This window comes from Meles meles, chromosome 11, assembly GCF_922984935.1.
Source record: "Meles meles chromosome 11, mMelMel3.1 paternal haplotype, whole genome shotgun sequence".
Classification (NCBI taxonomy): domain Eukaryota; kingdom Metazoa; phylum Chordata; class Mammalia; order Carnivora; family Mustelidae; genus Meles; species Meles meles.
In genome coordinates, this window is record NC_060076.1 from 6673650 (window position 1) to 6686980 (window position 13331).

Genomic DNA, 13331 nt, shown 5'->3' on the forward strand with positions numbered 1-13331 from the left:
GGCCTGGGTGACTCAGTTGGTCAACGTCTGCCTTAGGCTCAGGTCATGATCCCAGGGTCCTGGGATCGAGCCCCACATTTGGCTCTCTGCTCTGTGGGGAGCCTGCTTCTCCCTCTCCCTCTGCCTCCAGCTCTGCCTGTTTGTGCTCTATCAAATGGATAAATAAAAATCTTTTTAAAAAAATAGAATGTTAAAAAAAAAAAAAAAAGAAGGGCCTTTCCTGGGACCAGAAAACAAGTCTGTCGCAAAGCCAGGACCCGAATCTGGGACTCTATTCGCAGCCGTGGTCTTCTCCCCTCCCGGAGCAGGGAGTGCCAGGGAGCAAAGGTTAGAAGTGCAGGCTGAGTCACTAAACTGAACAGCCCTGGGACTGGAGCAGGTCACTGAGACTTCCCACACCCTGCGTCACGCTCTCCGTCTGTAAACCCAGATGATAAGAGCCTCACCAGGAGGTGTGAGGACACAGTGAGAAAACACACTTAAAGCTCTTGGCACAGTGAATGCCCAGTTATTAAAATCGTGCAGACCTCACCAGGCAGGGCTAAGACACCGGGGGAAAGTGTCAGCAGGGCTCTCATCTCGAAAGAAAGGCAGCTTGGGAAAAAGAAGGGTCGAGAAGCTGCATCCAGAAATTGGTTTTATTGCATGTCTTGCACCATATTAATCTGAATCGCATCTGAGAGGAGAGAACAGTGGGAAGCTAGCAGAGAAGAAGCCAGAACGCTTTCATGGTGAAAGGCTGCCTCCCGGGGTGGGGGGCAGGTTGGGGTGAGGCAGGAGAGAGGCAGAGAGACGGAGGTCTCGGGAAAGCCAACCATTCCACCAGGGGCTCCTGCTGCCTGCTGGCTACCTCCTGCCCTTCTGTCTGCAGGGCTGAGGGGCACAGACCCTGGCAGGAAGAAAGCGCAGGGAGACAGATTCGATTTCCCTTTGGCAGCTGGGCAGCCACTGGTACGTGGGGCCCACAGCTTCCCCTGGAGGGGCCAGGCTCCAGCCTGGAGAGGGCGCTCAGGTGTACAGTGGCGGAAAGGGCAGCTCAGCTGAGGGCTGGAGCCTGTGGAGAGAGAGATGACCTTGCTCCCGGCCTCCAGGACCTCTTCGGGAGCCTGTCCAGGGCGCGCACACAGCCCCCCTGCCACCTACCAGTTCTCCCGGCTCCAGACGGTGCCCAAGCTCTCCAGGAGGTGGAAAGTATAGGCAGGGCGTGAGGTTCTTCTCGCTCTTGTGTACCGCTTCCCCGTGAATTAGCACAAGGTCCCCTGGCAGGAATGCAGCAGGTCCGCAGAACACTCGGCAGGGAGGGACAAACCTCCTCCCTCCCACTCCCTCCTGGAGAGCTCAGGGGCTTGCCCCAGGGTCAGAGGCTGTGCTGCTGGCCGGAGGTCCCACTGAGACCAAGTCCCTTCTGCTGTGACCTGTGCCCTTGGCAAGCCTTGGCAAGGGCATTCCCCTTCTGCGGTGTTTGTGGAACCGGAACCAAGTGTCTGTACTGTGCCCGGCAGCTGGGACCTCGCTATCAAAAGCTGGACCGGAGGGCCACTGGGTGGCTCCGTGGTTAAGCATTGGCCTTCGGCTCAAGTCATGATCCCAGGGTCCCGGGGCTTCCCACATTGGGCTCCCTGCTCAGCCAGGAGTTGCTTCTCCCTCTTTCTCTGTCCTTGCCTCCCCTCCCCCGCTCATGCTCACTCACTCTCGCTCTCTCTCAAAAATAAATAAAATCTTTAAAAAAAAAAAAAAAAAAAAAGGCCAACCGGACATCGGGTTGCCCTGTTCTAAAAGGAATGGCCAGCATTGGTTCAGCATCTGCTGCCCCGTCTTCTGTACATCGTCTATCTCACTGATTTCCCCGCTTTACATTCGAGAATACTGAGGCTCAGAAATTTTCAGTCATTTGACTGAAGAGACAGCAGAGTCTGGATTCTAGCCTGATCCAGGAGGCCTTCCGGGTAATGGCGTGGCCTTCAGCCTTCCCGGTGCCCACCCAGCCCCACCTCCCATTCTGCAACTTCACAGCCCTCCCGGGAGCTGGGTGTTCAGAGCAAGCACAGACCCACAGGCACAGCCTTGGGGCCAGCCTCCCTGCCCTCTGCATCCCACCTACCTCTCCGCGCTGGGGTGGGCACAAAGAGGCTGGCATCCCGAGGAAGCTGACGTCAGGCTTCGAGCCATCACTGGTCCGTACCAGCCTTCTTGACACCCCACCTGCAAGCCAAGGTGGAGTCTTTAGCCTCTCTTTCACCCGGGTCTCTCTGCCAGGGATGGTGGGATCCAAGCGGGCAGGGCGAGACAGGTGTCCTTACCGGTATGGGAGCCTGGGATGAACCAGAGGCAGCCATTCTGCAGAGTAGCATCCTCCAGTGCTATCCACAGGCCCAGCAGCCGGCCCAGCGGCTCCGTGTGCAGGAAGGTGGACCCTGCAGCAGGACTGGGCATGAGGAACCTGACCCACCTCACCTTGGCCTTGTTCCCCACTCCCTGGTGCTCTCAGAGCCTTCCTGGGCCAGTAGGAAACCCACCACTTCCCGGCCTGGAGACTCGGGGCACGAGATGAAACCTCTCAAAACTTCCATTTCCTAAACTGTGAAGTGGCCTCGGCAGTAACCTACCTCCTAAGGTGGCCGGAGGACCCCACAACACAGTGTGTGAAAAGTGTTTAGTACCGGGCCCAACATTGTAATCGCTACAGAGTGGCTGCTGTGGTTTGATTCCAGCCAGGCGACGAAAGGCGCCGTCCCAAACCAGAACAAGCACCTCCGACCACCAGAGGGTCCACCAGGTGGCGTAAGACGGGGCAGTACGAAAGGAGAAGGTGTGAGACTGCCCCCATCCACATCTCAACCCCCTCCCCGTGATGCTGGGGCCCAGCCTGGACGGAGGACCACTGAACAAAGGACTTCAGACCATGGATGCTAGTCTCCCTTCCCTCCTTCCCAGGGAACTGTGTGTTTTCCAAGCCCCAAACTTGACTTGAACGATCCAGACAGTGTCCAGAGGAAGGTGTCCTAACAGTGGGCACTCCGAAGCATTTGGAGGAGGTGGGGTTGCTGAGATCAGGGAGGGCCTGCTCATCCCTTCCGGAGACTGTCCTTGGGCTGAACGGTAGGAAGAAGTGGGCAGTCACAGGGAGGCCAACTTGGGCTCATGCAAGGAAGGAAAGGGCTGGTGGTGAGGGGATGAGCCCTATGTCATGGGAGGTATTTAAGCAGAAGTAGATAACTGCCCACGAGGGAGGCTATGAAAGTTATCTGTGCATCCGGGGGGTTTGAAATTAGATCAGCAATTTCTCTGTTAAATCAGTCCTCCAGGGAACTTGTTAAAAATAAGGTTCGTGGGGCACCTGGGTGGCTCAGTCAGTTGGGCATCCAACTCTTAATTTCAGCTCATGATCTTGGGGGCCAGAGATCGGGCCCTAAATGGGACTCCACGATCAGCAGGAATCTGTTTCTCTGCCTCTCTCTCTGTTTCTCCCTTTGCTCTTCCTCCTGTTCATGTGTTCTCTCTCTCTCTCTCAAATAAATAAATCTTAAAAAACGAAAAATACATGTCTACAGGTCCTTGCAACCCTACTGACTCAAGAGCTCCGGGACTGGGGCCCCAGAATCTAGTTTAACCAGCTAGGAGTTGCTGCCAGGTTCAAGAACCACTGTACCAAGGACTCCAGAACACCCTCCCAATAGACAGTTCCAAAAAGGAACAAAAGGTAGCTTCTCCTTCCCGGCCCAGGCTCTTGCCCATGGACATCTCAGCAAGTGCCATCCCTCCCTCCAGAGACCTGACAACCCCTGATGCCCCAGGTGTCCCACCGTGGCCCTTGCTGGACCCCACGGCCTGTTCTCAGCTCACCTTCGCCACCAAAGTGAGGTTGCTGCAAGAAAGAAGAAGAGCCCGGTGAGGCCAGAGGAAAGTGGGTTGGAGCAGGGGCCACTCTGAGTCTTGGATGCCTTTGCCTCCAAGGATTCCACGCCTGCACCCAGCTATGGAGTCCCACCGTGTGCCAGGCCCAGGAGGGCGGCAACGAGAAAAAGCACCCTGCCCACAGGGTGCTCTGGGTCCGAACAGACGCATGCCTCCTGAGGGCAAAGGCAGAAGTGAGGGGCAGCAAGAGAGGCCCAGGCTTGAGGTTAAGCCGCTCAGCCCCAGGATCAGAGATGGGTCCCTTTCTTCCCAAGGCAAAACAGGAAGTCTGCGTGGAGTAGGTGGCCGTGAGCTGGGAGCGGAGCATTTCAATAGCAAAAGAAGGGAGAAGGGAGGGGCGCCTGGGGGGCTCAGTCGGTTAAGTGTCTGCCTTCAGCTCAGGTCGTGATCCCAGGGTCCTAGGATCGAGTTCCGCATGGGGTTCCCTGCTCAACAGGGAGCCTGCTTCTCCCTCTCCCTCTGCCTGCCAATCCTCCTGCTTGTGCTCCCTCTGTCTCTGTCAAATAAATACATAAAATCTCAAAAACTAAGGCGGGGGGAGTCCTAGGGGTCTCCTTCCTTCCTGCCACCAAATTTTAACTGAGCGCCTACTAAGCGCAAGGCACCTTACCCCAAGGAGACAGATTTCCCATGTTCTCCTTGCAACTTAGGAATTCCTCAAGGAGACAGCTTTTGACCCATGGTAAGGAGGGGCTTGGTAGGAGTACTCTGCCCATATTACAGAGGGTAAACTGAGGCCTGGGGACGACAGGGAGCTCACCTTGAAGATGTACATGCTCTGCACGACCACGGGCATCTGGAAACCCAGACTTTTGGCCAAGGCCTGGAAGGGACAGAGGTCAGACTTCCAGCCTGCCCACACTCACACCTGGGCCACCCCCCACCCTCGCCCACACCCTCACTCACCTGCACCTTGGGAGAGTGCGTGACACTCCGGAAGACAGGGTCATAGGCATGCAGAGCTGCAGGACAGAGGCAGGCTGACGGGCCAGCCCCTCTGCCCTCTGAGTCTGGCCCTGGGCACCCAGACATGGTTCTTGCTACGGCTTCTCACGTGTTTGTACTCAGTGAGCTTTCTGCTGGCTCATAACCGAGAGATGGGCCCCCAACCCAATTCTCGGCCTTGCAGCCGTCTGGAAACCTCTCTCCAGACCTGACTCAAAGGGATCCGTAACTTGGTAGCAGTCTCGGGCCTGCCGCTTACTCTGTGATGCTTCAAGTGACCATTCCTCTCCTATAAGCCTCAGATTCTCCTCTGTATCACAGAACCGGAAGACCAGTCCTGCCTCTCAGGCTGCCCCAAGACTCAAAGGGCTAACACATGCCTGGTCGTCTCTTTATTACTGTTGTCGTTATTACAAAAATCGAGGGATGGGGGGCACCTGGGGGGCACAATCAGTTAAGCGTCTGCCTCCAGCTCAGATCACGATCCCAAAGTCCTGGAATCGAGTCCCGCCTTGGGCTCCCTGCTCAGCAGGAAGCCTGCTTCTCCCTCTCCCACTCCCCCTGCTTGGGTTCCCTCTCTCACGGTGTCTCTCTCTGTCAAATAAATAAAATAAAATCTTTTTTTTTTAAAGATTTTATTTATTTGACAGAGATCACAAGCAGGCAGAGAGGCAGGCAGAGAGAGTGAGAGGGAAGCAGGCTCCCCGCCGAGGCAGAGAGCCTGATGCGGGGCTCGATCCCAGGACCCTGAGATCATGACCGTAGCCGAAGGCAGTGGCTTAAACCACTGAGCCACCCAGGGGCCCCAATAAAATAAAATCTTTTTAAAAAATAAATAAATAAATAAATAAATAAAATTTTAGAAGTGATGGTTGGATATACTTATTGCAACTGAATTGTATACTTCAAAATGGCTCAGATGGCAAATTTTATATTATATATATTTTAGCACAATTCTTTTTACAAAGATTTAACAAAGCATTTTTTACAAAAATTCTTTCTACTAGCATGATAAAACTTCAAGTTTAAAAACGAGTGGGGCGCCTGGGTGGCTCAGTCGATGGAGCATCTGACTCTTGATTTTGACTCAGGTCGTGATCTCAGGGTCCTGGGATCGAGGTCCTCCCCTCCCCCCGCCGTGATGAGCCTCACGCTCAATGGGGAGTCTGTTTGAGATTCTCTCTCTCCCTCTCCCCCTCCACCTTCTCACACACTCTCTTTCTCTCTCTAAATAAATAAATACAATCTTTTTTTTTAAAAAAAGTGGTCTGCAAAATAAATTATAATACATGATCCTGGGGTGGGGGGAGAAGACATTCTAGCTTCCTTTGGGGTCTCAAAATAGGGACCATGCCAACATGTTAGGTGCTCCTGAAGGAGGCTCCAGAAAGCAGTGGGGGCCAGGAGCTCCCCATGCCTGAGGCTTGGATCACCTGCGTGGGGGCTCAGCTGGCTCCTCTCCCCAGGGCCGTGTTGGTAGCATCTAGGATTAGCATCCTAAGGCCAGAGCAGCAGGCCCAGAGTGGGAGCTAAAGCCAGAAGTGCCATTTGCTGGGCCACTAACTTACAGGGGGCCTTGCATTAGGCCCCAGGGCTCTTCGGGCCTCAGTCTCCTGCTTACCGTGGCCAATTTTATTGATGGATTTCTCCAGAGGGACCAGGAAATTTCCAGTAGCCAGGGCCAGGCACCTGCTTACCGTGGCCAATTTTATTGATGGATTTCTCCGGAGGGACCAGGAAATTTCCAGTAGCACAAGGAACAGGTAAAGACCAAAGAACTGGAGTCCACCTTCCCCTGGGCAACTGGCCTCTGGGGGAGCCCCCAGCCCTGGGGGAAGATACCCCAGTCTAGCCCTTCCCACGCCCCAAGGGTCCCAGCTCCGAACCTTTCTCATCAAAAACGTCTTTCTCAAAGAAGTATTGAATCTTGTCGCCACTACTCAAGAAAGAGTCTTTGTCGCCCTGGCCCTGGGAGAGGGGATATCAGAGGGACTGAGAGAGCATCACAGGGTCAGAGCTGGGGCTGGCCAAGAGGCAAGAGGATCCTCATGTTTCCCAATCCCCCTGGTGCTTCTCAAACTCGTCTACTGAGGCACAGTGAACAGGAACCCCCAGTGCCTGGAAGCATACTAGGAAGCCCCAGCATAAAATTTCTTGGAAACCACTTAATAAGTCACATGATTCTTATGCTCAGTACAGTGTGATTCTGAGTCTAGGCACCGTAGTCCAACAGGCGCTGTTCCCAGGTAGCCTTGGGTCACCTGTTATCACTCCCTGCCTGTTTCCTCATCCGTAAAGGGAAATAATCATTGAACTGACCTCGTCAGGATTGATGGAGGCTTCGGGCAGAGGCTGAATCTTACGGTAGTTGAGAGCACAGACCGTGGAGCTAGAATACTTGGGTTCAAATCCCAGCCCTGCCATGGAGTTGCTGTGTGACCACAACCCCACTTGCTGAACCTCTCTGTGCTTAGTTTCCTCATAAAGTATAGATATGACTAAAGGTATCCCGTCGGGTGTTGCAGCGATTATGACTTAGTGTACATGAAGTGCTGGTAGGGTCCTTGGAACGTGGTGAGTGCTGCACGAATATCTGCTTTTATCATCATCGCTACTGCTACTGCTGTGGCGAAACAGAAAACACTCAGCCAGGGCCCTGCTAAATGATGAATATTAACTATTGCTCATCGTTGTGTCTCTCTGTCATATAAATAAATAAAATCTTTTAAAAATTTGTCATGTATTTGAAAGAGGGAGAGTGTGTACACATGCCCATAGGTGGGGGGAGGAACAGAGGGACGAGCAGGGAGCCTGACACAAGGCTCCATCCAGGACCCCAAAATCAGGACCCTAAGATCAGGATCTGAGCCGAGGTCAGATGCTTAACTAGCTGAGCCACCCAGACACCCCTGATCCTTTTCCTCCTAATGCCCATTTCAAAGTCTTTTTTTTTAAAGATTTTATTTATTTATTTGACAGAGAGAGATCACAAGTAGGCAGAGAGGCAGGCAGAGAGAGAGAGAAAGAGAGGGAAGCAGGTTCCCTGCCAAGCAGAGAGCCTGATGCGGGACTCGATCCCAGGACCCTGAGATCATGACCTGAGCTGAAGGCAGAGGCTTTAACCCACTGAGCCACCCAGGCACCCCGTGTCTTTTTTTTTTCTTCAAGATTTTATTTATATGATAGAGACACAGTGAGAGAGGGGAACCCAAGCAGGGGGAGTGAGAGAGGGAGAAGCAGGCTTCCCGCCAATCAGGGAGCCCAATGCGGGGCTTGATCCCAGGACCCCAGGACCAGGACCTGAGCCAAAAGCAGATGGTCAACAACTGAGTCAAGCAGGCCCCCCCTCCCCATTTCAAAGTCTTAATGTCAGTGCTGAATATTGAGGGTTTACTGAGTACGGCACTGTGCTGAGCTCTTTGCAAGCATTATAAACCAAGATACATACATTTTATTCTCCCATCTGTCCCCCAACCCTTCACTGGTCTCCGGAATATTCTCAGAAGGTAGCTAGGAGGGCACAAGATTGTCACCCTCACTCCAAGGGGCCTCGAGTGACCTGTGTCGAGGCACTGGACCCCCATTTCTGCTGTCCCCACCTAGAAGGTGGGGATGAGGCCAGATGAAACACACTATTTGGAGGAAATTATTCTGTAACCCTTAGTCCTGCTAAACAGTGCCCCAGTCACGCTCTTTGGGTTCCCAGTCTTCAGGCCATTGCAATTCCCTTTATGCCCACCAGATGGCAGGAGCTCCTCAGCATGAAGGAGCCGTGTTGCACAGCCAGGACCACAGCTTTGGCTATGGGGCCACACCACAAACAGGATCCTTTTTTCTTTTCTTTTCTTTATTTTTATGATTGTATTTATTTGAGAGAGAGAGTGAAAGCAAGAGAGATCACAGAGTGAGAGGGAGGAAGCAGGCTCCCTGCTGAGCAGAGAGCCCGATGCCGGGCTCGATCCCCGAACCCTGGGATCATGACCTGAGCCCAAGGCAGAGGCTTTAACCCACTGAGCCACCCAGGCGCCCCCACAGACAGGCTCCTGAAGGGTTAAGTGAACTGTGTAGGAGAACCCCCGAGTCTCAACGTACCCTTCTCAAACTATATTGAGTCCTATTAAGTCACGAGGGGTGCGGGTGGAGAATCTGGGTTTCTCCTCTCCCTGGGGGGTAAGGCTGGGGGAGGGGCGGTGGTGTTCATCAGAGTCACTTGGCTCATTCCGGGCTGCTGGCCACAGAAGAGGCCCTTGTAGCAGGAGAACCACTGAAGAATCACCGCAGAGCAGTGAACAGATGATCGGGGTTCAAATCCTCATTCTATCAATTTACTAACCACACAGTTTGGGGCCAGTGAGCCAGGCCACATTTGCCCCAGCTGTCAAACAGGGGTAATAATACCAACCTTATAAATCCACAGTGAGGAGCGAGGAAATACGCAGAGAAGGCACTGAGCCTGGCACAGGGAGGGCTCAGGGCATGGTCTCTTATCAGAACGAGCCCATGGGCTTTGGGGCCCTCCGTCCCAGGCTGCTACTCTGGCTGGGGACTGAGCCCCCTCCCCTCCCCTTCAAAGACCGGATCCCATTCTCACCTGCCCCAGACACTTACTTTGGTTCTCAGCTGCTCCTCTTCCCGGGGAGAAAATTCTATGCGGCAGTGGACAGGGACATCCATGTAGGCCCCTAGCTTGCCAATCCTCTGTTGCATGACTGCGCATTCACTGGCAGAGAAAAATCCTTCCAGCACCAGGAATCCATCCTCCTGAAACTGAAGGTGAGGAGAAATCTCAGGCTTCCCTCTCTCCAGTGCTCTCTATGACTGACCTGACCCCTCCCTGAAACCCAAGTCTGCGGGAGGACAGGATCAAGTGTCCTGTTCATTGCTCGGTCTCCCCCCACAACACACCCGTATCCCAGGCACAACGTCTGGGACCCAGTGAGGAGCAACCAATATTAGTTGCTTGGATAAAGGAAGGAGGAAGGGGGAGTGTCCCCATCCTTCCCCTCCAGTGGGCTTTGGGGCACATGGGAATACAAACTCGTTCATTTAGTCAACTAAAATTTATTGAGCATCTACTGTGTACCAGCACAGTTTTAGGAGCTGGAGCTACAGTAATGAGGAAGCCTGGTGTCCTGGAGCTTACAGTCCAGCAACAGAGGCTGACATCAAACAAAGGGCTCCTGGGTGGCTCAGTGGGTTAAGCCTCTGCCTTTGGCTTCAGTCATGATCTCAGGGTCCTGGGATCGAGCCCCGAATCAGGCTCTCTGCTCAGCAGGGAGACAGAGGAGTCTCGGGGCAGCAGCTCTGAGAAGGTGACATTTAAAGGGGACCGGCAGGGGCATCTGGGGGACTTGTGATCTCTGTCAAATAAATAAATAAAATCGTTTTTTAAAAAAGAATAAAATAAATAAAATGGTGGGCAAGCTCTCATAAGAAGTAGCTATTATGACCGACTTTTAAAGTTTCTAGGGCTGTCAATTGCACTACTGGGTAGTTACCCCAAAGATACAAATGTAGGGATCCAAAGGGGCACATGCCCCCGAATATTTATAGCAGCAATATTCACAATAGCCAAACTATGGACAGAGCCCAGATGTCCATCAACAGATGAATGGATAAAGAAGAAGTGGTGTGTATGTACACACACACACACACACACACACACACACACACACACAGAGGAATACTATGTAGCCATCAAAAATGGAATCTTGCCCTTTGCAACAGTGTGGGTGGAACTAGAGGGTATTATGCTAAGCAAAGTAAGTCAATCAGAGAAAGGCAATTATCATATGATCTCACTGATATGAGGGATTTGAGAAACAAGACAGAAGATCATAGGGGAAGAGAGGGGAAAATGAAACAAAGGGAAACCAGAGAGGGAGACAACCATAAGAGACTCTTAATCCCAGGAAACAAACTGAGGGTTGCTGGAGGCAAGGGAGATGGTAGGGATGGGGTGGCTGGGTTATGGACATTGGGGAGGGTATGTGCTATGGTAAATGCTGTGAATTATGTAAGACGATGAATCACAGACCTGCACCACTGAAACAAATAATACATAATGCTAACTAAAAAAAAGGTTAATGGTTTTTTAAAAAAAATGTCTATCAAAATATTAAGTCTCGGGGTAGAAATTATGGGTGGTTTTTCATTTTCTTCTTTGAGACTTTCTGTAGTTTTCAGCATTTTCCTCTTGTCGTCAGGAACAAACGAGGGACACATTTTTTTAAGTCTGTGTCACTCTAACTCCCAAGCATTAGCTTCTCGTGTTTGACCACAGGTGGGACCTTGCTGCCTTCCAGAGGCTCAGGGCGGGGCGGGGCGTTCCGCCTCCTCTTGACCCCGCCCCCCACTCCGGGCACTGGCTCCGCCCCCTTCACTTGTCTTCCCCCCCCCCCCCCTTCCCTCTTCGTAATCAGGAACCACTCCTAGGCTGGCTGATATTTACTCCTCTTCTTCTTCTTCTTCTTATTCTTTTTTTAAGATTTTATTTCTGTATTTGAGAGAGAGAGAGAGTTGAGCGAGTTTGCCAGATCAAGAGCAGGGCGGGGAACCAGAGGGAGAAGCAGACTCCCCGGCTGAGCAGGGAGCCTGAGGCGGGGCTGGATTCCAGGACTGGGAGATCTTGAGCGGAGTCAAAGGCTGAGCCACCCAGATGCCCCTGATCTTTACTCTTTCTTATGGTTTCCGTCACTTGGTGGTTGGACACTGACTACTCTGGGTTTCAGTTTCATCTTCTGAAAAATGGCAGAGGGCGGGGTTGAGTTCCCAGGGTCTACTAGAAGTCCGGAGAGACCCCCAACTCTCACCTGATCCTCTCGGACCTCTACCCCACATGGCCCTACCTTCTGGAGCTGCGAGGGGCTCAGGCCGGACATGAGGATGAGGCTCTGGGTGCCGCTGCTGTTGCTGGAGGCTGGAGAGGAGAAAGTACAAGTTAGACAGTTGAGAAGTGCCTAACTGGGATGACCAGTACAAAGTGTTGGATCCTGGGAGACTGAGGACTTAACCCTTTCCTACCCAGAGGAAACCCAATCCCAGCCCCCAACCCCTCCCCCAAGCACACACACCAGCCTGAACTGTCCCCCACCCAGTCACTTCTGTACCTGGATGGGGCCCTTGCCTGACCCAGCTCAATACCCTGGGTCCATCCCCCCAGTTAATCCAGTATTAGCCCTTTCCAATCTCCTTCGTGGTTTTTAATGGCTCCCTCCCAGTTGCTTTGAGAAACCACCCCCCTCTGGCTGCTTACCAGGTGCCTAGAAATTGTATTCGAGGGGTGTCAGCGCAAAGAAGCTGGGGAGGCAGAAGAATCCCTTATCCTAGGCACCACGACTCACTGTGACCTCTGCCGAATGTCAGCCCGTTTTTAGCATATGTACCGCTGATGCAAGCAGAAATGCCAGCCCCTCTCCGGACTTCGTGTGTGGATTACAAAATCCCTGGGCCACCAGCATCAATGTGGGGTGCGGGGGACACGGGGTGGGTCTGGGGGGCCTTGCCCATCAGACAGGTCAGACTGGGGCAAGTGGCTTTGCGTTCCAGAGGTGGAAATGGTCCTCAGAGAATTGTCTGGGTCCCTCCCAGCTCTGATCCCCGGAAACTCAGTCTTGGGAGGATTAGGGAAAGATGGAAGGGGTCAGTTTACAGCTCAGAGGAAGACAGCAGATAAAGGGAAATTGTAGAGAGGGGAAGGGGCTGGGGGCACCAAATTGGCTCAGTTGGAAAACCATGTGACTCTTGACCTCTGGGGCCTGACCCCACACAGGGTGCAGAGATGACTTAAACCCAAACAAAAAAGAAAGGAAGAAAGAGGGAGAGGATAGAGACAACTGGGGACCTGGGTCTCCAGAATGAGGGGAAAGCGGTGGTTCCTGTTCCCCACCACACCCCTCCCCGCCGACCCAAGATGTTGGGTGTCTCAAATCCACCAGCCAGGACTGCAGACACCATGGCCCTGCTGAGCAGGGCCATTCTGGCCGTAGCTCCTGAAAACCGGCCATTGGCCTTCCCCGAAATGACATTTTTTCTTAACGGCCAAGGGACAGAATGTCTTGGGAGTGAGTGTGGGGACATGAGCTCAGCCTTCAGGAGGCTTGGCCCCAAGTCAAGTCGTGTTTTCTGGGCCACTGCACTGGGAGGAACTGCTCGGTCCCAACTCCCAAAGGCCAGGGAGAGGGGTGGCCAGGCTCCTGAGAATGGAGAAGAGGTTCTGAGGAGTTCGCTGGATGAGGAGGACAGGCAGGAGGCAAACTACGCAGGCATGGTTTGTCTTCTGGGAGACTCAGCTCGCTTGAGGCAAGGCCCATTCCCAGCTGTCCTGGCCTCATCTGATGCAGCTGTCCACTACAGGGACCCCTGCCATGAAGGGTCCCCATCCCACGGGCCAGCAGCTCCCCTGGGAGTCCCCACCGAAGGCTTGTAGTGGAGGCTTCATGAGGCAGACTGGGTATGAGTCCAGACCTGGC

General features: G+C 53.2%; 1 protein-coding gene across 1 annotated transcript; it reads right to left on the reverse strand.

Moving 5' to 3' along the window:
• Positions 1-870: 870 nt before the first annotated feature.
• On the reverse strand, positions 871-12193 carry PHYHD1 (phytanoyl-CoA dioxygenase domain containing 1). The gene is given in 13 exon segments (XM_046023675.1): positions 871-1054; positions 1144-1209; positions 1211-1259; positions 2102-2143; positions 2146-2202; positions 2301-2425; positions 3840-3865; positions 4676-4738; positions 4822-4877; positions 6747-6828; positions 9469-9627; positions 11709-11779; positions 12116-12193. Coding segments are annotated over 12 exon segments (804 nt in total). The 5' UTR covers positions 11742-11779; positions 12116-12193; the 3' UTR covers positions 871-1008.
• Between the last annotated feature and the right edge of the window lie 1138 nt (positions 12194-13331).